This window comes from Artemia sp. Qi Xiang Cuo, chromosome 6 (assembly GCF_049724085.1).
Source record: "Artemia sp. Qi Xiang Cuo chromosome 6, ASM4972408v1, whole genome shotgun sequence".
Lineage (NCBI taxonomy): Eukaryota > Metazoa > Arthropoda > Branchiopoda > Anostraca > Artemiidae > Artemia > Artemia sp. Qi Xiang Cuo.
In genome coordinates, this window is record NC_142799.1 from 62820506 (window position 1) to 62844709 (window position 24204).

The 24204-nt window shown below is 36.5% G+C and overlaps 1 protein-coding gene across 1 annotated transcript; it reads left to right on the forward strand.

Annotated features, from left to right (window-relative positions):
* The first annotated feature begins 1597 nt into the window (after positions 1-1597).
* Positions 1598-23355, forward strand: LOC148951489 (uncharacterized). Its single transcript, XM_089090911.1, has 5 exons — positions 1598-1750; positions 4632-4765; positions 10071-10239; positions 17778-18175; positions 23125-23355. Exons 3-4 carry the CDS (start codon positions 10101-10103, stop codon positions 18077-18079), a joined length of 441 nt encoding a protein of 146 aa, XP_088947037.1. The 5' UTR covers positions 1598-1750; positions 4632-4765; positions 10071-10100; the 3' UTR covers positions 18080-18175; positions 23125-23355.
* Positions 23356-24204: the final 849 nt, after the last annotated feature.

Consider the following 24204-nt stretch of genomic DNA (forward strand, 5'->3'; position numbering starts at 1 on the left):
CGTACATGAATAATAAGCAACACTCCTTAGGCACAATCTCTTTGCTCACTTGAAAAGGGTATGGTAATTTTTAATATCTGTATTTGAATGAGCCCTCTCCCAATCTTCTAGGACCACTGGTTTTTCCCGTCAACCCTGAAACAAACCTCATCAAAAACAAATAGATTAAGACGCATCCGTGATCTTTCTCCTGGCATTAAAAAAAATGCAGAATTTCACATTTTTATAGATAGGAGCTAGAAATCTCAACAGGAAGGTTCTCTGATACGCTTAATCTAATAGTTTTATTTTCAGTAAGACTGCTTAAACTTTGGGGGGGGGGCTCTTTTTTTTGAAAATCAGGCAAACTTGCTCAGGCTCGTTGCTTTTGATATGTGACAGTCGACTTAATTATTTGTATACATTTGGCACCAAAAGGTAAAGCTAATTCTTCTAATGTATTAACTTTTATCATAGTCTCTTGTTTTAAGTTTTGGTTGCTATTGGGCCGAGTTGCCCACAATTTGTTACCACTAAATATTTGATTAGGTTCAAAAGACAAAGGCTTTGTATAAAAACTAAAGAACTTTTCATAAAATTTTAAACGAGCAAAATCTAGCTGAAATAAGATGTTCAACTTAAGAACAAACTAAGGCAGCCAAAAAACGAAGAAATTACCTCTATTCAAGGCTGTATCTAGGGAGGGAGCTAGGGGGTTTGACCCTCTCCCCTTCAAAATTTTTCTTACTCTTTATAACTTTTGATGGGTTTTTAAGTTCTTCCCCCCCTCCCCAAAAAAAAATCCTGGGTACGGCCTTACCTCTGTTAATTATTGCTACTGTGTTCCGCATTCTCCTTCTTCCTTTTCCACAAAAGGGTAGAGTATTATTTGCGTTAAATTTAAAAATAAATAGGCTTAGATTAAATTCTTTATTTAGCCATTTTGTTTTATGTGTACTAGAAAGAAATGTATTAAAAAGGAGCGAAATAGGGATGAAAATTAGTTACATATTAGAAAAGTAAAATTTAATTGGGTGTTACATTGTAATAGTAAATATATGTTTAAAAAGTAACTTATATTATTAATGTAAAAGTAACAGTAACTCATATTAAAAGTAACTAATATATTAGAAAAAATATAATTAAAAAAATATAAAAGTAGCTATGTATTGGAAAAGTAAATTTAATTGACTGTTATATTAAAATAGTAAATATATATTAAAAAAGTAACTTGTATTATTAATATAAAAGTAACTTGTGTGTAAAACTAACAGTAAATTATATTAAAAGTAGTCAATACATTAGAAAAAATATAACTAAAAAAGTATAAAAGTAGCTATATATTAGAAAAATAAAATTTAATTGTCTATTATATTATAATTGTAAATATATATTAAAAAAGTTAAAAGCAATATATATTAAAAGTAACAAATATATATATATCATATATATATGTAGAAAAATACAATTGAATAATTATTTTAAAGTAGCTGTATATCAGAAAAGCAAAATTTAAGTGGTTGTTATAAATACACTAACTAAAAAAAAATCTGGAAATTTTAGTATTTTCTAATTATGGTTGTCTATTTTTAATGACACTCAAAACCGAGAATAAAGATAGTCAATGGCAAAGGCCTAAATTTTTGCTTAAAAGTTGTGTCTGTTTTATTATTAATTTGTTCCATTTTAGAAAGATGTTTACAGTCTTATCAGAGGAGACTTGAAGATCAGAAAAAATATCCCAAGGGCGAATATCAGCCTGTGACGTCCAGTAAGTGATCTTGGAAAATAGTTCTTTTAAAATATTTACGATAAAATTATTACGTTATTCGAACCAATATAGACAATCATTACAGTCCCCCTGCTTTGTTCCCACTGGGTGGGAGTTATCACCTATCACTCCCTTTGTCCCCCGCTTTAAACTTTAAGCATTAGTTTCTCAATAACTTATGGCTCTTGCCGCCCTCTAATTTTAGCCTCTTTTTTGGAATGTGGAAAGGGCGGCCACCTATAGCACGAAAATGCGATTATAGCACTGTTTTATTATGTGCAGCACTGTAGCACGTGCTTAGGGCTGCTAAGATAGCGCGAAAAACCTACTTTAGCACTATGTTAGCTAATTTGTTTACTATAGCAAAGAAAATCACTGTGCAGCACGCAAATTTGGGCGATTGTAGTACTTTAGGAGCTGACCATGATGGAAATCCTGTATGTCGCTGATTACTGAAATCCTCGCCCATTTTTCTTAATCCGCCTAAAATTTATGCGTCCTTCTTTTTAATTTCTCTTTAAGCTCCTAAATAAACTTGGCGCCCCCTTCCCATTATTTAAGGATTTATGCTTCGTTTTTCCGCCCGCATCTTGATCCAGTTTAGCACCCTGACCAGGGTTGCCACCTCTAGTGAATTATCTTTATTTCTAGTGATTTTTTATATTGGCTAAACAAAAAATCACTAAATCAGCTCATAAGTCACTAGTTTATTGAAGAAAATCACTAAAATCTAGCGATTTCTTTTCTCTGGGTGGCAGTCTTGATTGTGGCATCTCCCGGGAAAATTCAGACAGATTTGGTGACATCCAAAAAATATCTGTGCGAGTAATTTTCAAAGAAAGTTACTTTTTATACTCTCTTCTCCCAAAAATGCAGGAGAGTCATGTTGTGCCTCCGTTTTTGAAAAAGAGTACTCACGAACCCTCGCACAGAAAATGTTTTCCCAAAAACACTCCCCGCCCAGATTCCGCCCGCCTTGGGTTGTTTCTGAGCCCGTTCCTATCTTGTCACTCGTCACTCGTTCGCTGATTTACCTCCAGATATCGAAAACATTTTGTCCCCTACATTACGGAAAAAATTAAAAAAAACAACCTAAAAGTTTCTGTTTTTGATCACTTGTACAGGTGTTGCCTATACAGGGTTGCCATCTCTAGTGATTTATCAGTATTTCTAGCGATTTTTGCATTGCCTAAACAAAAAATCACTAAATCAACGTTTTTGATTTAAATCTAGCGTTTTTTGTACAATACTGAAAGATCAATTTTTTTTGCAATGGGCTGTGGACGGTTCCGGAAGCACGCCTGCAGTCTTGTAATTGAGTCACTGCTTTGTCAATACCATTTTGGTCGTGCATGAATCTTTTATAGCATGTGAAATCGTAAAACAGGGAATTCCAACCTTCATTAACTGTAAAAAAGCTTCTGCACCTATGTTTTGAGCATTTTGTTCAGAGTCTGTGCTGTTGCTGCAAGAAAACAGTTTTGATGAGAAACGATTAATCTTTGGCGGGTCCTTAGTTTTAACCGAGGGGCCACCCGCTTTCTATCATCTGATGTAGTTTTCAGAGCGCCACGTGTGCTATACAATTTTACGTCACGGTGCGCAGCCCTCACAACGTTTGGCACAGTGCCCTTAAAGCTTGGCATAATTCTGCCACGCTTAGCTCTTGCCACAGGGTTTAAGTGATTTCTGGAAGTTAGCGTCCCGTTGATTTTAACCATTCTTCTTAACGTTAACAGGAGCTACGTTGACTTAACACGCAACCCCGAAAATAATCGGCAGTGTTAACATGGTCTTATAGAATAACTTTTTTTTTATCTGAAGCTCCAAATCAAAAATCTGAAACTCGAACCAATTTTTAAATGCATAGATTCTCTCTCCAAAAATGTAAAAAAAAAAACATATTTTTTAACTCTTTCGATCTGAAACCATCGAAACAAATAAAACGGATATCGGTTTCATCACGACAGGGCCAACTTGTATTTAATAGAAATAATTTCAGCCTTCTATCAGCGAGAGGGGGGAATGGAGTCTGGGTGGGAGGCTCCAATTTTCCGAAGTCTGCACTAAAAACTGGATAGGAAATTATAGTAATAAAAAAGGGAATATGACATTGTTTTCAAACAGTGTTGCTACTAATATGCTCACTTTCATAATCATATGTATCTTGACTGAGTATTTCAAAATCGTGCAAAGGAACTGACGCAATTCTTAGCATAGTATAAGAAAACATCTTAACTCGGAATAAAAGCACGGATAAGCCGGCATCAGGGGTGGATACAGAAATAATGTCTGGCGGAGTGGTGACATGACTTGGGCCCCTTCATAATTGTTTGATCTCCCCTCAAATCACCCCTGTAATTAGTGTATCTTTTGATTTTGTGCAGGGGGTGCACATGCCTCTGAAAACACCCCTTGGATCCACCACTGGCCAACATTTGCAAATGCAAAAGAAGATAAAATGGATAGACTCCTTAAAAATAAAAATAAAACTTGCACCTCTTGGTTTTACAAAAGTTTCTGTTAATATCTCATATAGTTCGGAAACCTACTATTGACCTACTTGACTCAATTGTCCTGCCGGCTTTGTGCCAGCGTCGAGAGAGCAGACATCATTATCCTCCATGACACTCGGTCTTGAGCAGCCATGGGTGTATAAACTACACTATATATAAACATAATATAGCCCAGTATATTTAATAATAAAGAATTTATAAACATTGTGAAAAAAAAAATTTTTACGAGAAATTGTCCACTTGGTTTGTGATGTCACATTGTTAACAATGTTATCCTAACACCTAAACGCAGTGAAATATTTGGACATTACTTTTTTCTCTGTACTATTATCGCTTTTTTCTCCTACTCTTTTATAATATTATAGAGGACATAGCTGCTTATGAAGCTGGTTTACCATTGGTCACATATGATGCTTTTGTTCTTTATGCAGACAACTCTCCTGTTGATTCGGAATTTGCGCTGAATTTGCGAAAACGACTAGAAAATGATGCTTTGCAAGTAAGTAGCTTATTTTTGATATATTCCACCTACCATAGCTTCTTATAGGATGTGATGAGGACGATAGGGGATTTCCTAAAAAAAAAAAAATCCTAAAAAAGTATATATTTTTATTTCCTAAAAGATCATTTTTTTTTATTCCTAAAAACAATAAGTCCTGGAAAAAATCTGCGAGCAATCTTTGGAAGACGATGTTAGCAAAACATTCACACGTCCACTAGCTTAAGATGCCCGAAACCAGGGGCAAAATTCCAAAATTTTATTGGGGGGGGGAGCGCAAGAAGGATCCACATCTGCAGAGTCAAGGGGCATGGGTTATGTAATAATTTTCCACAAATTTTTTTTGGGGGGGTGCCAACTACCCCCCCCCCCTTGCGCATCCTCCCTCCCAAACGACGGCACTGCCCGAAACGTATTTAGAGGAGGGTGAGATTTTTCGAAACCGCAGACAAAAGGTGTTTCTCATGGACATTTTGTAATGAATCTTTAGAAGCAAGTGGCTTTATAAGTTACCTTTATGATGAAAGTTAATAGGATATTCCTAAATTCAAAGAAAGAAAAGTCGTGGGACAACCATTAGAGTCCTTATTGAAAGACTTCTCAAACGGTCTCCTAAAATCTTGGTGTACTTATTTCACAAGAGTATCTTTACTTTCTGTTGGCAGTAGGTGTAAATTCTCATACCCCTTCCAAATATACCCTTGAGTGTCAAATAGAGAGTAGTGATTACGTAGTAACCATGCTGGTTTTTCCTTGTCTTTTTATATATTTTTTCTTAGTGTGAATTCGGTTGAATAACTTTATTGAATATGGCTTATTTACCAATGTCAAGCGTTACAGACGTTCGAAATGTTCTTTTCTCACTTTCCATCATTATCTTTTCCATTCTCTCATTTAAGCTTCAACGATTTGGAGGTGAATGGAGCTCGTCCGGAATGATACAGACCATGTCTGCTGACCACGTACCTCTGGATACGGAGTTTCCCCTAACTAAACGCTCCGATCAGGGTGGCCTCAACCTCATGAGGTGAGTGGAGACTACCCCAGGATTCTCAGTATCCAGGTAAATCCTGGCTCTAATCAGAATCCAGGCCTAGGGTCGGTTGGGCTTGCAACCCTCCACCTGAGACCCATTGCAACGAATAGATTAGCAACTGCCTCGGATGACCAACCTTCTTTTATCCCGTGACGACCCTTGCTGGCCCCTGGACTGAGAAATGACCAGCGTTTGAATCTTCTTGACCAAGATGGCCTCCGAATTGCCACCTGGAATGTATTGACATTAAATTTTCCCGGAGCTAAGACGCTTCTAGCGATGGAACTGAAGCGATTCCGCATCTCTATTGCTGGAATAACAGAAACCCACCTATTCGGGAATGGAAATGATCGCATTGGTGAGGGATACCACCTTCTCTGGTCTGGCCGGACAACCATCAAAAGAAACAGAGTCGGACTAGCTCTTGATGACAAATCCAAGAAGTGGCTATTGTCATTCACTCCCGCCTCAAATAGAATCGCCTATGCTAGACTCCGTAATGAGCAAGGAAAAATGACGGTACTTGTTTGTTATTCCGCAACAAAGGAAGCTGACACCGAAAGAAAGGACACTTTCTACTCTGCCCTGACGAATGAATTGTCTAAGATATTCCGGCACGATATTGTCATTCTCCTGGGTGACCTTAATGCTACTGTGAGCGACAACCACAACTTATGGCGACAAGTCATTGGACCAGTTACTCCGGATTCCCTAAATGACAATGATCTAAGGCTTCTGCAACTCTGCAGCATGCACTACCTTGTGATTACGAATACCATGTTTGCAAGGAAGGGCATTCACAAATATACATGGTACAGCAACGACGGCCATACCAAAAAATGATCGACTACATCATCGTGTCACAGAGATGGAGGTCTTCGATTAGTAACTGCAGGACGTATAGGGCAGCTGAAATTGGCAGCACTGACCATCGCCTCGTCGTCGCTAACATTCGACTAAGGCTCAAAGCCCATCACTCAGAACCAAGACCAGCCAAGATCGACGTCTCTCGCCTCTGCGATCAGAACATACGGTCGAAATATGCCATTGATGTCTCAAACCGCTTCGACACACTCCTGCCATTTGAAAGTTGTGAAAACGCATGGCTCTCGTTCAAAAATAATGTCCTGGAAGCAGCAACAGCAAATGTTGGACGGAAAAGCGAGCTAATAAAGCGTGGATTCAGTCGGATACGCTTGACGTCATAGAGCAGAGACGCAAGGTGAGGTTTCTCGGTGACATGCCAACGTATAGAAGCCTTAATGGTGTCCGCAAAAAACTGATACAGCGAGACAGGAAGCTGTTTGTGGAAAGGAAGGCACATGAGCTAGAGGGTGCAGCCAAGAAAGGTGACGTGGGCAGTCTCTATAAGTATCTCCGTGATCTAACAGGTGACATAGCCCCCTCAGTTGCATCTGTTGTCTCTGTGGATGACCAGCCGCTCAGTGACGAAGCTTCCCAGGTCAGTCGATGGAAAGACCACTTCTCGGGCCTTCTCATCGCCGAAGCCGTAGCGTAGACTGAACAGGAACTCATCTGCCTAGCCGTCAGCACCCAGGAACTCCTGACAAGTGACACAGAAACTCCATTCACGTCACCAGAAGTATACACAGCACTAAAACGTTTGAAGAACAACAAAGCGGCAGGCATATGTGGAATATCTGCTGAGCTCCTGAAGTATGCCGGACCGGTGATGCTACTTTGGCTCCATATGCTGTTTTCTGTGGTTTGGCGCACAGAATGGATCCCGAAGGACTGGCGAGCTGGTATAATCTTGCCCTTATGGAAGAGAAAGGGGAGCAAGAGCATCCGCTTGAACGAAAGAGGCATAGCGCAACTTTCAGTGCCTGGAAAGCTCCTTGCTATGACCCCGCTGGATAGATGCACGATTATCCTTGGAAGAAAGACGAGAATACAGCATGTAGGGTTTATGCCCGGGAGATCCACTGTCGAACAAATCTTTACCATGAGCCAGTTAATTGAGAAGACGAAGGAATTCAGGAGGAAAGCATATGTAGCCTTTGTGGACTTCAAGGCTGCGTTTGACTCGGTGGATCGCAACTCGCTCTGGCTGATACTTTGATTAACTGGTCTACCTGACAAATACTGCAAGTTGTTTGAAAAGCTTTACGAAGAGACCGTGGGTTGCGTCCAATTCAACGGCAAACGGAGCACGACATTTGGCATCAAAACTGGTGTACGACAAGGGTGTCCTGCCGCCCCGGAACTGTTCAATTGCGTGATAGACCATGTCATGACACAAACAACAAATCACCTGCCCTTTGGTCTGCAGTTTGGAGATCGCGTTCTGACGGACGCTGACTTCGCAGATGATCTTGGTCTCACTGCTGACTCGATCGACCAGTTGACTGACGCTCTGGAAGTCCTGCAGGAAGAGGCAGCAAAAGTTGGCTGAAAATAAACTGGCTTAAAACAAAGATAATGGCGATTGAGCCCAAGCCCAGTCTCGCCCCGTGATAATATAACAGTTTGCGGAGCTCCTGTTGAAGTTGTAAAGAACTTCACTTATCTTGGCTCCGTGCTGTCTAATGACGGCTCTATAGAGGAAGAGGTGTGCAGCCAAGTTTCAAAAGCGTCGTCTATCGTCGGAAGGCTCAACAATCTCTGGAGAATGCCGCATATATCTAGGCGCACGACGATGCGAATTTATAATGCATCCGTAAGCTCGGTCCTCCTCTATGCAGCGGAAACCTGGCCTCTCAAATCAACAATCCTCAGCATGATAGACGTCTGCCAGACGAAACAGCTCCGCCGGATCGAGGGACTTCGATGGGATGATATTGTAACCAACACAAGGTTGCTCGCACTCACATCCCAAGTGCCATTCTCCGTCCAAATAGCGCACCGTACTCTCAGATGGTTTTGACACCTCCTGCGTATGCCGACGACAACCCCAGCCCGAATAGTCTACGATTTTGACGCTAAAGATCATGGCCGGTCTCGCCCGAGGGGCAGACCTCAGACAAGGTGGAAGAATAGCCTCAACAAATTTCTTGAGATAGCTAACATTGCTGTCGACGAGGCCTCACTAATAGCAGCAGACCGGTCAGCCTGGAGAAGCAGAGTTGCGACGCTCTCTACGTCGCTCCCAACGCGGCAGGAGCCTTAAGTCAAGTCAAGATTAATCCATCGACCTATTTACTTTTAAGATTAATATAAAAATTGGCTTCTAAGAAACCACTCTGTTGAAAGCATTGGCATTGCAAGGAGCTGCAGGAAGACGCTCCCCCCCCCCCCTTAAGAGCTAAATATTTTGAAAATTAAGGTGAAAAATGGGATAATGATTTAAAAATCGAGAAAAAAATATATAAATGGAAGTATAATAAATGAGTATTGCGAGGAGGTGCAGGAAGCCAATCCCCCCCCCCCCCAAAAAAAGCTCAATATTTTGAAAACTAAAGTAAAAAACGGAATGATACTTTCAAAACTCATAAAACGTTCTTTTTCTTCAAATTTTATCTTTGCCCAAGATTTAATTCGCCCGATATAAACTGTTTTTTGGTTGATTTTATCTTATCATATTACTAAAAATGAAAAAAAAACATATAAACGGAAGTTTAAGAAATGAGTGCCAAAACTATAAAATCTTGAAATTTCGTGGGGGGGGCCACTCTGAAGTTGAGAAGTCGAACACGGAATGTATGCTTCATTGACTTTGTTGGCCGAAAATTGCTACGATCAAGAAAGGATTTGCGTTGTCTTCTAGGCTATGTTGTTCTAAGCTACTACACCAACTTGAGACAACTCTTGTTCGGTTCACTAATTTTGACAAATTTAAGCTTAAATACATCAATAATGGGGAAAATTCACCGAAACACAAAAAATGGTTCTTTTTATAAAAAGTGGTGCTTATGTGTTATAGCGACCACACCAAAGAAGTAAAGTTAGGTTAATCCTAATGAAACATACCAAAATATGAGGCAAATTTAATACTTAACTGCAACAGAGAATTATGGAAAGTAGGCCGCTCAGAATCCATTATAATAAATGTCTAACCACCTCTATATATTAGATATATAATTAAAATGTACCTGCATAGATACCATATATCTCGCTCATGCTAAGCTGATTATCTCTGAGTGGACACAGAAAACCGGTTTTAGTACAGATCAAGAACAAAGTGTGGTTGCTATAACACTTAAGTACCTAAAAAGTAATGAAAACAATATTCTGATGGTAAAATTGCAGGGTCTATGCCCTGTCTTTATCTACATTTCTTCTTTAATTTATATTGTGTTTTGTTTTAAGATTTGCTCAAGAGACGACCTGCTGCCTGGAATGCACTCAGAAATCAATGCTCTTACTGGCTTAATCAAAAACCGTTGCAAAACTGTGATAATTATAGCCACTGATGATCTATTTCATAATAGCAGTGTTAATACCTGGTTAGTCAATGTGACAATCACAATTGGATTTGGTAAATATCAATTTTTGCACTCCCTATAGAACCATTTTCTAGGGAAGTTTTCTTAAAATGTATCAGTTATGCTTCAAGTGTAGGGACTACTCTTCTGTTCTTCCCTTTTCTCTTTTTTTGAGTTTTTTTAGTTCTATCTTATTTGTATGCTGTCTAGGGAAGTATACCCTAATATAAACAATAGCTTCGTAATAAAACAATTTTTTAGGGGAATTGTCTTCAGTCAGTTATCTTTTCTCAAAAACAGCTCGTAATTTTTCTGTAGTTAAGGACTGTTCTTCTGTTCTTCCTTATTTCTTTTTTTTAGTTTCACCTTTTTTATGTGAGTTTTAAACCATTTTTTTGAAAAGGCCCCTAATAAAACAATGTTTTAAGGAAGTTCTCTTAAAATTTGTCAGTTATCTTTCCATTATGGTGCTTGTTCTTCTGTCCTTATATTTTTACACTTCTAATTTTTTTTTTTTTTATATTTATATGTATTTTTTCAACGATTTTCCGGAGAAAAATCATCATAAAATTATTTTCTAAACGAGTGTTTTCAAAAATTTTTCAGTTATCTCTCAATTATGGTGTCTGTTCTTCAAAATTTTCGTTTTTTTTTTAGTTCTATTTTTTATTTTTTATGTTTAATATACTGTCCCTATTTTTATTCTATTCTTTATTTTACACTTTTTTACGTTTCTTCATGTTTTTTTTTTTTTTTTTACTTTTTCAAACAATTTCCTTTGATACCTTCCTCAAAGTGCGTTGGCTTGAATTCATCCAATTTAAATCGATCAAGTATTCTTCCTATTTTTATGTTTCTTTTTTTTCTTCCTCGGTTATGGAAATGGTTCGTTTATAGATCTTTTTGAAACAGTTCATGGTAAATGAACTGAATTGGTTTTAAAAAACAGTGCATCATACGAGAATCATTCCAAACTATATAATTCAGCCTTTGGTCTCCTCAAAATTATAAATTTTCATTGTGTTTCTTATTTATTATTTTATGTTTGGATTTTTTTACCTTACTTTATGAACTCTTTTTTTGTATACTATATTCTTGTTTTGAGACCTCAGTGTTCATGTTTTATGTCAATTAATAAAAAAGAACTTCCGAAAAAGAAGTTTTTTAGAGTAAAGTAAAGGCCATATTAAACTTAAGACTAGCAGAAATAAAAATCTATAATAATTCAAACTGAAAATGACCAGAAATTACTATTAAAGAATAAATTTAACCCAAAACGAACAGAAATTAAATAAACAATTATAGCAAACAAACATACAACAGGTCCGTTTATAAATGAATAAATAAATCTTAAACCAGTAAAATTTAAATTGAATATGCAATCAAGCTTAAAACGCACAAGGATCACTACAAACAAGGGTTCAGCTACTGCCCCTTCCTAACTGTAATAGTATAAAGCATAGTGCGTCATGGCGCTTTACTGAAAACGAATTGTATTACAAATATTTTCTTTTGTACTTATTTCAGTATGGAACATAAAATGAAAATTACAATGAAATAAAAGCATGAACTGATGATCTTTCAGCATCATGAGCTTCAGTATCATTATATATCAAATATTCAGTTTAATTTTCGGTGTAGACTTGAGAAGATATGTGATCCCCGTCCTGCACTGGTATCCGGGATCATTGCTTTTCCTGAGGCGAAAATAATTTCAATGATTTAAAGAACATGAAAATTGGAACTTGGAATGTTACGACATTAAAAAATGACTATCGTGTCGATATTTTGACTGACGAATTCAGACGATTTGAACTGGACTTATTAGGAGTTTCAAAAACTCATATCTCAGGAGTCGGAAACATTTGAATTTGTTTACTCAGGTAGGATGGATAGGGTACATAGACAAGCAGTAGGGCTCAGAATGAATAAGGAAGCTGCTATGTCTTGTTTGGGTTGGGAAGGTATTAATAATAGAATAGTAATTGCTCATTTTATGACTAGAAAGTTCAGGGTATCAGTTATAGTAGTATACACCCCTGTAGAACCGACTGACGGAGATACTAGGGACTCAGATGAATTTTACTTACAGTTGCAGGAGCAAATAGACAAGGTCCCAGGTAGAAATATGATGTTATTACTGGGAGATTTTAACGCCCAGGTTGGTAGAAATAGGGATAGATGGTATCCCAGCCTAGGTAAATTTGGTGTAGGAAAAGAAAACAGTAAGGGATACAGACTTTTGCAATTTTGTAGGTATAACAATCTAGTTATAACCATACGGTGTTTGGTCATAAAATGGCCAAAAAGTCAATGGGGTATTCATATGATGGTAACACAGCAAACCTTATTTATTATGTTATTGTAAACTAAAGACTGGCAGAATCAATACAGCATACTAGGGTATATAAGAATGCCGTTATTGATGTCAAAAGTAAAGAACACCATCCAGAAGTGTCAAGGGTTAATTGGAAGCTGATATTTCGGAAGGGTAACTTCCTGCTGGAAAGTATCGATGCCGGTAAAATCCAGGCTGAGAATCTTCGAGAATATTTCACGGAACAGTTGAATGCTAAAATTGAGAGTTTAAAATTTGGTATTGTGGAAAATGGTTGGAATAATTTTAGAAAAATAATTTGTGAAATTGCGGAATGTGTATTAGGGAAGAAAGCTAGAACTGCATCTAATAATATTAGTGAAAAATATTTATGTTTAACATAAATTAGAAAAGACTTGTACAAGAATTATCTGAGCTATAGATCATATGGAAACTAAATGAATATAAAGAAGGTAGAGAAAACATTAAAATATGAACTGAGTAGGTGTGAGGCCCTGGAAAAAATTGCCGAGGATCTGGAAGATGAAGCTGGACGGCATAATAGTAAAATACTGTACTTGCACGTTAACAAATTGAGAGGGAGTAGTCAATCCGGACTTGCCCCAGTTAAAGATAGGAATGGGGTCGCAATTAGCCATAATGAAAAAACTAAAGAGAGATGGGCCGAACATTTTGAGAATTTGCTTAACCGAAATAGAGATGCTTGAAAAAATATAGAGTAAAATGAAAAAGTTTTTGATACCTTGGATGTGAAGGAAGATTTGTTTTGTGAAGAGTAAATAGAAAAAGTACTAAAAGGATTAAAGAATAATAAAGCTCCAGGTGCTGATCGGGTGGTAAATGAGTTTATTAAATATGGTGGCTCTGAGGTTAGAAATAAGTTATTGAAGATTATGAATATGATTTTTGAAAAAGGGGAAGTACCTAACGATTTTAGGAAAACCTTAATTAAGTCACTTTATAAGAAAGGTGATAAAAGTGAGTGTGGATATGATACTTTTTAGACTGAGAGATGCCGTAGACAAAGTTTTAAGAGAAGAGGATTAAAATAGAATAAGGCTCAAGGTGCTGATTGGGTGGTAAATGAGTTTCTTAAATATGGTGGCTCTGAGGTTAGAAACAAGCTACTGAAGATTATGAATATGATTTTTGAAAAAGGGGAAGTACCAAATGATTTTAGGAAAACCTTAATTAAGCCACTTTATAAGAAAGGTGATAAAATTGAGTGTGGTAATTATCAAGGAATTAGTCTGGTCTCTGTAGGTAGCAAATTACTTAGTAATACGATACTTTTTAGATTGAGAGATGCCGTAGACAAAGTTTCAATAGAAGAACACTGCTGTTTTAGAAAAGGCAGAGGATTTGTTGACCAAATTTTCACTCTTAGGTTAGTAATTGAGAAGTGCCTGAGTTGTCAAACACCTTTGGTCCTCAGTTTTAAAGATTACGAGCAAGCGTTGGATTCTGTTGATAGAAGACCTTTAGTAAAGGTCTTATCCTTATATGGTATAACAGACAAATACATTAAAATTATTAGTGCTATGTACGAGAATAACACTGCTGCGGTTAAGGTAGGAAACGACGTTAGCAGCTGGTTTTGAATTGCATCAGGAGTAAAAAAGGGTTGTGTTCTATCCCCCTTTATATGGATTATTTTGATGGACTTGGTCTTAAGGAGCACGGGAAAGGCAATGGGAGACCACGGAATCAAATGGGGAGGAAGAAGTCGCCTGGACTTAGATTATGCTGATGATTTAAGTATCTTAGATGAAAGTGTGAGCAAAATGAATGAAGTTTTTGAGGGTGTGCGAGTTCAAGATGATAGTATAGGTTTGAAGATTAATAATAAGAAGACTAAATCCTGGAGGCTAGAACCAAGCGAAAATTAAAATGCAATTCTTAGTAATGACAATCTTAATCTGGTGGCCACCTTTCTTGGTAGTAATATTAGTAAGGGTGGTGGTAGTAGTAAAGATGTTAAATGAAGAATAGCCAAGGCTCAGGTTGTTTTTTCACAGTTAAAAAAAAGTCTGGAAGAATAGAAATATAAGTCTCCAAACCAAGATTAGAATATTAGAAGCTACAGTGATGACAGTGGTCAAATATGCCTCTGAAGCATGGACGCTCCGAAAAGTGGATGAAGATTTGCTAGATGTTTTCCAGAGAAATTGCTTAAGGATTGTTCTGGGTACCCGGCTGACTGACCGTATTTCAAACAATAGGCTATACGAAAATTGTAGTTCAATACCGCTCTCTAGGGCTATAATGAAAGAAAGGTTGAGGTGGTTAGGGCAGCTTGTGCGGAGGAAGGATGACAGATTGCCGAAGATCGTTCTTTTCGGCCAACCATCTAGGGCTAAACGGAAAGCAGGTCGTCCCCGTCTGGGGTGGGAGGACGTCATAAACAAAGATTTAAAGGAAATGGGAACTTCGTTGGAGGGTTTAAAAAGGAAGGATTCAAATAAATTGGGATGGAGGAGGAGCGTGCGCAACTGTGTTGGCCTCAGGCGGCTTGGTGCTGCGATGAGTTGTGAGCAGTAGTAGTAGTAGTAGTTTAATTTTATTAGTTCTTTCCCAGACTGTTCAAGATACATAGTTTTCAGTAAAGCGGAAGTGAAGCAGAAGGCTTTATACTTTTAGGCTCTTTACTTTTCTGTTGTTTTCTAATATAGCCTTTACTTTTCTTTGAAAAACTTCTTTTTACGAAAGTTTTTTTTTTAATTAATTTCTGTTCGTTTTCGATTGCCAAAGTTTCAAGTTTTTCAAAATCCCTATTTCAAAATCAATTTATTATATATATATATATGTATAAACATATATATATATATATATATATATATATATATATATATATATATATATATATATATATATATATATATATATATATATATATAAGTAAACAAAGTATAACTCACAGCCCTTTCCACGGAGGCTGGGAGGGGGGTTCAACCCCAGAATCATAGTTATTTGGCCTCTCGACTATTTTGAATATAATAGCTATTTCAATATTTAGGCAGGATGTCTTTGGGGAAAAGGTGGGGGGATGCTGGTTGCCCTTTGATTTCTTTTGACTCTCAAAAAAGAACTAGAAGCCTCAATTTCAAATTGAATGATGCCCATCCAAAGGTAATGTGACCAGCCCTTCCACAAAAACCTTATATGTTAGCAATGGCCAACTTGCATAAGCTACAAACCTTGCCTCGGGGGCTATGGTGGATTTTTCAACCCTTAAGTTATAGTAAGTTGAATTTTGGACTTTTTCGAACAAAATGGTTATTTCAAAATTTTAACTGGATGCATTTGAAGAAAAGAGCGCCCGAGGGGGAGGGGTGCTGGTTACCTTTTGATGACTTTTGACTCTTAAAAAGGGCAAAAGAAATTTAGATTTCCAATGGAAAGAGCCTCCTTCAAAGACCACACCATCCAAAAAACTTTATATGTTAACGATGGATAACTAGCATGATTTATAGCCCTTTCCCCGAGGGCAGCGGGGGGGGGGGGTTCAAACCTGAAATCATAGTTATTTGACATTTGGCTATATATATTTTGATTTGATACATTTGGAGAAAAGAGGGCGTGGGGCGGGCTAGTTGCCCTCCAATCATTTCTGTCTCTTGAAAAGAGAATAGAACTTTCAATCAAATAAGCTTCCTCCAAAGTTTATACGACCACCAATTCCATAATAACCTGATATGCCCCTGAGGCATAACTAACAAACTTTGACCTGGGCTCTAAAGATTGTGTCAACTCTGAAGGCATTGTTATAAGATCGTTGGAATATTTTAAGCAAAAGGATTATATCAAAAGTTAGATCGGTTGTATTTAAGGAAAAGAGGTTGTGGCGGGGAACTTTTTGCCCTCCGATCACTTTTGACTCTTTAGAAGGGAAATGGAAATGCCAATTCCTAATCAAATGAGACTCCTTCTAAGTTTTTGCGGCCACGTTTTCAATAAAAACCTTATATACCCTTGGGGCATAACTTACAATCCTTGCCCCAGGGCTCTGGGTTTTGCATCGACCCCGAAGGCATTGTTATATAATCGTTCGATCGGGTGCATTTGGAGAAAAGAGAGCGTGGGGGGGGGGGGTTTGACCCTCTGATAACTTTTGACTCTTAAAATGGGGAACTAGAACGTTGAATTTCAAGTTAAATGAGCCCCTTCTGCAGTTTATACGACCACCCCTTCCATAAAAACCTTATTTATACTCAGGGCGTAGCTTAAAATACTTGCCTTCGGGCTCTGGGGGATTGAATCGACCCTGGATTTTTTTTGATCTGACCTTTGAACTATTTTTAACAAAATGGCTATCTCAAAATTTCTATCGAATGCACTTGGCGAAAAAAGAACGTGTGGGGGGGGGCTAGTTGCCCTCCGATGACTTTTGGATCTTAAAAAGGGCACTAGAACTTTGAGTTTCTAATCGAATGAGCCCCCTCCGAAGTTTATACATCCACTCCTTCCATGTGAAGTACCTCTGGAAAAAAAATTAAACATTGAAGCCTTATTGCCTTTACTATAGGCAACACTATAGCGTTGCCTCTGTTATTTGTTGATTTACTCTTCTTTTTGTCCCTTCTTTTTTCCTTTTTGGACCAGACTTGTTTGTTTGTTTTTTGTTTTGTTTTTTTGGGGGGGGGGGGCTTCGTGTTTGCATTATTGTGCAATCAGGCAGAAACTTATGTTGCTGTTTTTTTCTCAAACAGTTCAAAAAAGAAATTGTTTGTTGGTCCCTTTAGAGTTGGCCCTTTCATTGTCAAGCAAACAAATATTATTTTAATTCTATCTTGTCAAGTGAGACTCCCCCTTGGCCCAAGTGCCTTCAGATACAAGTCCCATACCAACCGAAAAAAGGAATTCTGTTTTTTTTTTCAGGATTGGAGTCCTTAGCCCTAGCCAAAATATTTTTGCATTAGGGTTATCTTGACCAAGGCAATTACGGCCTCAAGTTTTAACTGATTAGGGACAACTGTTTTTTTGCCCATTTTCAGGCCTGTCATTACCCTCTTCTCTCCAAACAACATGTTTGGTCCTCTTTGGCCCACGTTACGACTCCTTGAAGTTTCACGCCAACAACAAAAAAAGATTCCTGGTCCCTGTTTGGTCCCTCTTCCTCCTTCCCTTTTTCTTTCTTCTTCTTTTATTAATACTGCTTCTCTTTTGTTCCTCCATTAATTACTTTCTATTTTGATTCCTCTTCACTAATATTGATTTATATTTCTCTATAGTTAGTTGGGTTTTTTTTTTCAGAGCAGCCAAAGAAAATCATTCCATGTCGGATTGATAGAGAAGTTCGAATTCCAGAATCGTTAGCACCCATATCAAAGCTGGATTTCTGTAATAAAAATGTGGATAGCTATGCTCGCCTTATCAATAGCATTCGTCTACTCTCGAAGCAAGCAGAGAAGTTCAAAGCTAGGGAGCAAATTCAAGAGCTGTCACCCAAGTCGAAGACCGGTCGAGGATCTTCGCGTTGGCTCAAGGAGCTATTTTTATCTCGTAATAGTAGTAGTCGACTAAGTCTTTCGTCGAAGGACTTTGGCTGTGAATAAGAGAATCTGATTAAAGATGAAAAGAATAAAGGAACGACTAGTAGGAATCTTGAAAAAGAAAATGAGATATTCTCAAGGGAACTGAAAGAGAGTAAGGTGAGTGGTTTGATTAGAGAATGAAAGAAAGAAAAATAAATGAAAGAGAGATAGGTGAATAGTTGAATTGTGGTATATAGCTTCGTCAAATTATGTTGATTTAGTTTTTTGAAAGAAAGTGAGAAGTGATAAAAAGTGAGTCAGGTAGTTTAATTAGAGAATAAAAGAAAGTAAGGAAACGGAAAAGGAAATGAAAGAGAGTAAGGTAAGCAATTTGGTTGAAGAATGTAAGAAAGAAAAGAAAATGAAACAGAGATCGATGAATAGTTGAATTTGAGTATTTAGCTTCGTGAAATTGTGTTGATTTTTAAGTTGGAGCGTTTAGCTTTGTAAAATTGGGTTGTTTAGTTTTTTGAAAGAAAGCGAGGAAAATTAAAAAAAAAGTGAGTCAAGTAGTTTAATTAGAGAATGAAGGAAGCAAAAAAAGGAAATAAAAGAGAGTAAGTTGAGCAGCTTGATTAGAGAATGAAAGAAAGAAAAGAAAATGAAAGAGAGATAGGTGAATAGCTGTATTGGGGTATTTAGCTTTGTAAAATTATGCTGATTTAGTTTTTTGAAAGAAAGTAAGGAAACGAAAAGAGAAAGGCGAGCAGTTTAATTAGGATATTTAGTCTCACAAATGTCTTGATTTGTTGACTTGATGAAAAAAAGCTTTCTTTGATTTACTATAGTCAATCTTTAATCAGACAAAACGAAAAATTAATAACAAACAGTTTTTTTAGTTTAATTAAAAATAGGATGTTGATAGTTTTATTAAAAATACTTAAATGAATGAAACCTAATAAGGTCCAAAAATATCAGTCCCTTTAGCTCATATTGAAGGCTTTGTCATTAAAATATATTGAACCGATAACAACCATATGACGATAAGTCATATCGTTCACATTGCGCTCATATACATTCACATTGAAATCCATATTGAAGGCTTTCCTGGACTGTTCCAGCAAAAGACGAAAAAGCTCATTTTGTTTCTCGTACTAGATTTTGAAAAGAAATTGTAACAAGAATGAAAAAATAGCTGGGTTTACTTTCTCGTGAAGACTGGAAAAAATATTTCGCCCCCTTCATTTAGCCCAATTTAAGACTACCCCTTGAAACAGCAAGATGGCACCTTTTTTGGGGAGGAGCTTAATTCCTGTTTTTAAAATTATTCTTAGTTTTGATATGCTAGTAAGTTTTAATGCATAATTTTAAAGCAATATATTTGCATATTCAGTAATAGCATGAGTATTGGTATCTTCTTGTTGCAATTGAAACTTTTAACCATCTATAAAAAAAAATTCGGAGTATGGCTCCATATTTTTTCAGGCATATATAAAATTTTGGTTTTAATTTCTTATGTTTGTCTGCTAATTGTTTCATCAAAACCTGACCTACACCTCAAAAATTAGGGTTAAAGAATGGGAACTTGTGCTAGTGTCGAAAAAAACTGTCAACGCCATCTAATATTTGGCGACAGTTGGCATTTTTTCCAGTGTAACAATAAGAATAATTAATTTAATTTGTGTACTTGATAAAATAGGGTATTAATAAGCATCTGATCACAGTTCCTGACAAAAAAATGATTACAGTTGGAAAAAAATATATCAAGTGTCGCCAAACGGTAGATGAGGTTGATAGTTTTTTTTTATCGACGCGAGTGCCAGTTTACGCTCACAACCAGGGTTGTCACCTGTTGCGCGAAAGCGCTATTTTAGCATTATTTCATCATGAGTAGCACTGTTGCACCTGCTACATTTAAGGATCGAATGGTAACACTTACGTGCTACAATTTATAGCACTTTCGTGCTACAATTTTTTTTGTCTTCGACGAAATAATGAAGATTCTGAAAAAAGCAGAGGAATTAACAAAAAGTGCGGATTGCCTTTTTCTCGTATTTGTTTTTGAAAGATTGGCGCAAAGTTGATATAACCCGGACCTTTTTTTACACAAGAAAAACCGAAAACTGAGACTAGAAAGTTAGAATTTAACTAGACCTTTAGAAATTAAAAAATATTTTGAATATAATTATAAAATTCGAATTTAAATTTTCGAAATTTGAAATGATAATTGTGAAAAAATTCACCTTCATAACGTGTAGCTTTTTTTTATCGTATCGAAGTTAAATTTCCTAATTTGAGTAATAATTGTTAAATTGGAACCCACCGGACTGTGAAATTTCGATATGACGCAGTCGGTTATCAAAAGAACCTATCTGTATAATCGTAAATTTTCTGAAGAGCAGAAGAAAAAAAAACTCACATCTTTTTATTTCCGCTGCAATAACCGTAAAACAAAATCGTTGTTAGAGGGGAAATAAAAAATTGTGAGGTTTTTTTTCCTGCTCTTCTGAAAATTTACAGCTATGGAGATACGTCCTTTTGATACCCGACTGACGATTTAGTTGTTCAATTCATTTATCCATTTATAATTTATAAATTTATTATTTGTAGTTTATTTATTCTTAATTGAAGACACAAAATAAAGAAATTTCTGAAATCAAGATTTTCAATACGGCGCATTGCCGTTTTCAAGACAGGTCAAGACACCGTTATACACCGTTACACCATTGCACTGTTTTAGTGATGATATATTGCAGTCCTAGCCTCTGAAAATAAAACAAATAAAAACCGAACATTTTCAGCCGTATGAGGTAATTTACCTGTAACTAATTTGCCATTATCAGAATACTCGAATTTTCTCAATTTTTCTCGGTAAAACTCTACAGTTTTTAGTGTTTTTTATCATTTAAAAATCTTTTTTCTCGACCACAGCTGCAACCTATAATAGCGAATCACACTTCATAGTAACTGAAAGTTTAAAAGTGGATTTAAAAAAAAACTGTTGGGTGAGAAATTTTTGTATTTAAAAATGATTTAGGGATGATAAGTATTAAAAGGCTCATTTTAATAGTGAAATTCCAATGCGAAAATAAACTCTTATTGGTTTTGGAAGAGACTAATCACCGTTTTCCAGAAACACTCTTTACTGGAATATCGCCATTAGGATCGCCCTTTTCAAATGGTTGAACACCCATTGCTTGAGGTTTTAAGCCAAACAAGAATATTGTTTTTTAGTATGGGTAACAGTGACGTGTTTCTTTTCTTTCATTTCCCGCCAGGGTTAGTTGGCTACTATGAAATTGTAGTTCGATGTTTATTGATATCTAGGTATAACTATATAAATCTACTTTAATAAGAACATCCTATACTGCATATTTCAAAGGAGATAACACTTTCTTAGTGTCAATTAAAGGAGTATAAAGATAAAAAGTATTATAAGTATGCAATCATAATCTTAAAGCTCTAAATTTTGAACCGGTGTTTTTAACCCACTTTTGTATTTTCCCCCTCCCAGTCTCCTTAGTATGTGAACTGTTTCAGTTTGTGGTGCTAAAACCTTGTAAAGAGCTGATCTGAAAACTAATGCTTACATTCACGTGCTTTCGGGGCTTTTCTGTTATGTCCCTAGTTGATGCACTTGGAAGCAAAATAGTGTATTGTTGAAGTATTCATGCCAGAGCCTAAAATTCCCCTCCCCTTAAATGCATGCCTTCCGAGACCCCCAGTAAATGAAAATCAAAACCGAGTTTTGAAAGAAATTTAATCACTCGAAATTAAAGCTGATTTTGCTCAATGCTTGTATCAGATATTTCATAGGGCATAGGCATTGGAACATTCCTGGTTATTACTGAATTGTATAACTACGTAATTAAAGAAAAAATATAACGATTAGGGAAAATGGAATAAGTTTTTAACATCTACGACGCCATGTCAAATTACACGTGATTTTGATTGAATCTGAACAGCTAAAGTAAAAAGCATGGGAAAAAGTTTGAGGTAACGATGCATGAAAATGAAGCACAAACAAGATCTTTGGCAAGCCGATATGTGACAACAAGCATCACAACGAACAGATCGAGTCATAAATGAAATCTGCGGTTAAAAGAGAAGCAACAGAAAGCGAATTGTATAAAATTGATTATTCTTTTATGCATTAACTGGAAGGAGTAATTGAATTCATGTCAGAATTTCTTAATTGAAATTACTGATTTGGATCCTCGTGAGTTAAACCAATAAATAACTATAGAGTCAAATATATACAAGCCTGCCGCGTGATTGGTGTCAGATGCATTAAAGGGTGCATTTTAATGCCAAAACATCCTAACTCTCATCCAGCCTTCAAGTAAATATAGAATTAGTTCTAAGGAAGGGGTGGAAAAGTAGAAATCGATATTTAATCCCTTTTGATTTTTGGGAATATTTCTGGTCAATGCTTTTATTATGAAAGTAAAGAGCAGCATTAAACCTCAAAATAAGTAGAGTTTATTCCGTATAGGAGGGGGTTTGGCACTTCCTCATCCCCAACCCCTTCCCACATGGTCGCAGCCAAATATTGCCACTGGCACATGTTATCTTTACTGGGCATAACTGTTTTATAGTCAACAAAAGATAGTTTGAATGATAAATAATATAAAAAAAATTCCTCTTTTAAAAAATTTGGGATCGGATCGAATTAAACTTAAATTTTAAACTAAAATATACGTTTCAATAAATAAAAATCAAGTTTGTTTTGAATTTTTTTAGTTCTTCTTGACAACACTGTCTTGTCAGTGGCGCTTGTAGTTTTAATTCCTATGTAATCCATATTATAGCGCCAAATCTTCTTGTATCAATTTCCCTTACTGTCATTGAGGACATACCCCGTTCTGGAGTCTAATATTTTTCTTATTAGAGATATCGATAATGTATTCCATAACTTTTAAAAATGACTTTTTTATCTAGCTAAATGAATGGGTTTGATTTATCACAATCATTATTTGTTGTGTTATTATATTAGTCATAATAGTTGTCAAGGTACAATGGCTCTACATCTCCCCCTCTCTTTGTCTCCCTTTCCAATTTTAATAAAAATAAAGAAAGGTCGAGTTGCTATTCCTTGTCATAATAAACGTTTGCTTTTTTTATAGGACTCGTCCCGAAGTTTATTGTCATTACAGCCGCTTGAATCTGCGAAGCCAGCTAAAAAACATGGAATTTTGAAAGTGCCAAAGATGGTTACGAAGTTAAAACGGAAAAAAGCCATGAGCTCTTAGCTTTATTCTTTACTCATATTTTTACGGCCATTAATCAACGATGTAAAGCGCATTCCGCATTATTTTTGCTTTAATAAAATGATTAGATTTTTAGTTGTATGTCTTGATCAAGGAGTATGGGTAACTTATAAGAGTGGGAACTGGCGCTAGTTTCGGCCAAAAACTCCTCATTGCCATCTAGCGTCTGGCGACACTAGGCATTTTTTCAGTGTGATAATAAAAATGATTAATTTAATTAATGTAATTGGTAAAATTAGGGTAGTAATAAGTCTCTGATCCCAGTTCCTGACAGAAAAACGATTACAAAGCTTGAACAAATGCCAAGTATTGCCAGATAATAGATGGCGTCGATAGTTTTTTTTGTCGAAAGTAGCCCCAGTTTCCACTCCTAGTTACGCATACTCTTTGGTTGGATATTTGATTTTTACATTTTTCTCATTTTGTCTTGAAGGCACTGAAACATTCATTACAATGAACATCCCCCCACCCCAAAAAAACAAAAACAAAAAAAGAACAATAGATATTGGAAAATGTGAGTTTGGCACTATAAACCTACAGCTATAAAGCCATCCCACTAGTTACCAAGATTAATTTTTAAGGTCCAATCTAGTTGTCTACAAATCGCGAGTATAGCTTATGGTACCTTTTATGCAAGTAACGAATATCTAATTAATTAGTAAGTAAAATAACCAACTGACAGGGTAAGCTTATTAATTTGGGAAGGCTGCTGGGCTCAGAAACTACTGCTAACATCTCACTGCAGCACTTCGCCGCCTAATACTAACACAGCTGCACACTCTCCTCCTCCATCCCAATCTATTCAAAGCCTTCCTCTTTACACTCTCCCAAGAAGTTCTTGTTTACCTTAAATCTTTCCTTACGACATCCTCCTAAATCAACCGGGGACGACCTGCTTTTTGTTTGGCCCAAAACGGACAATGACGGCTTTTTTTG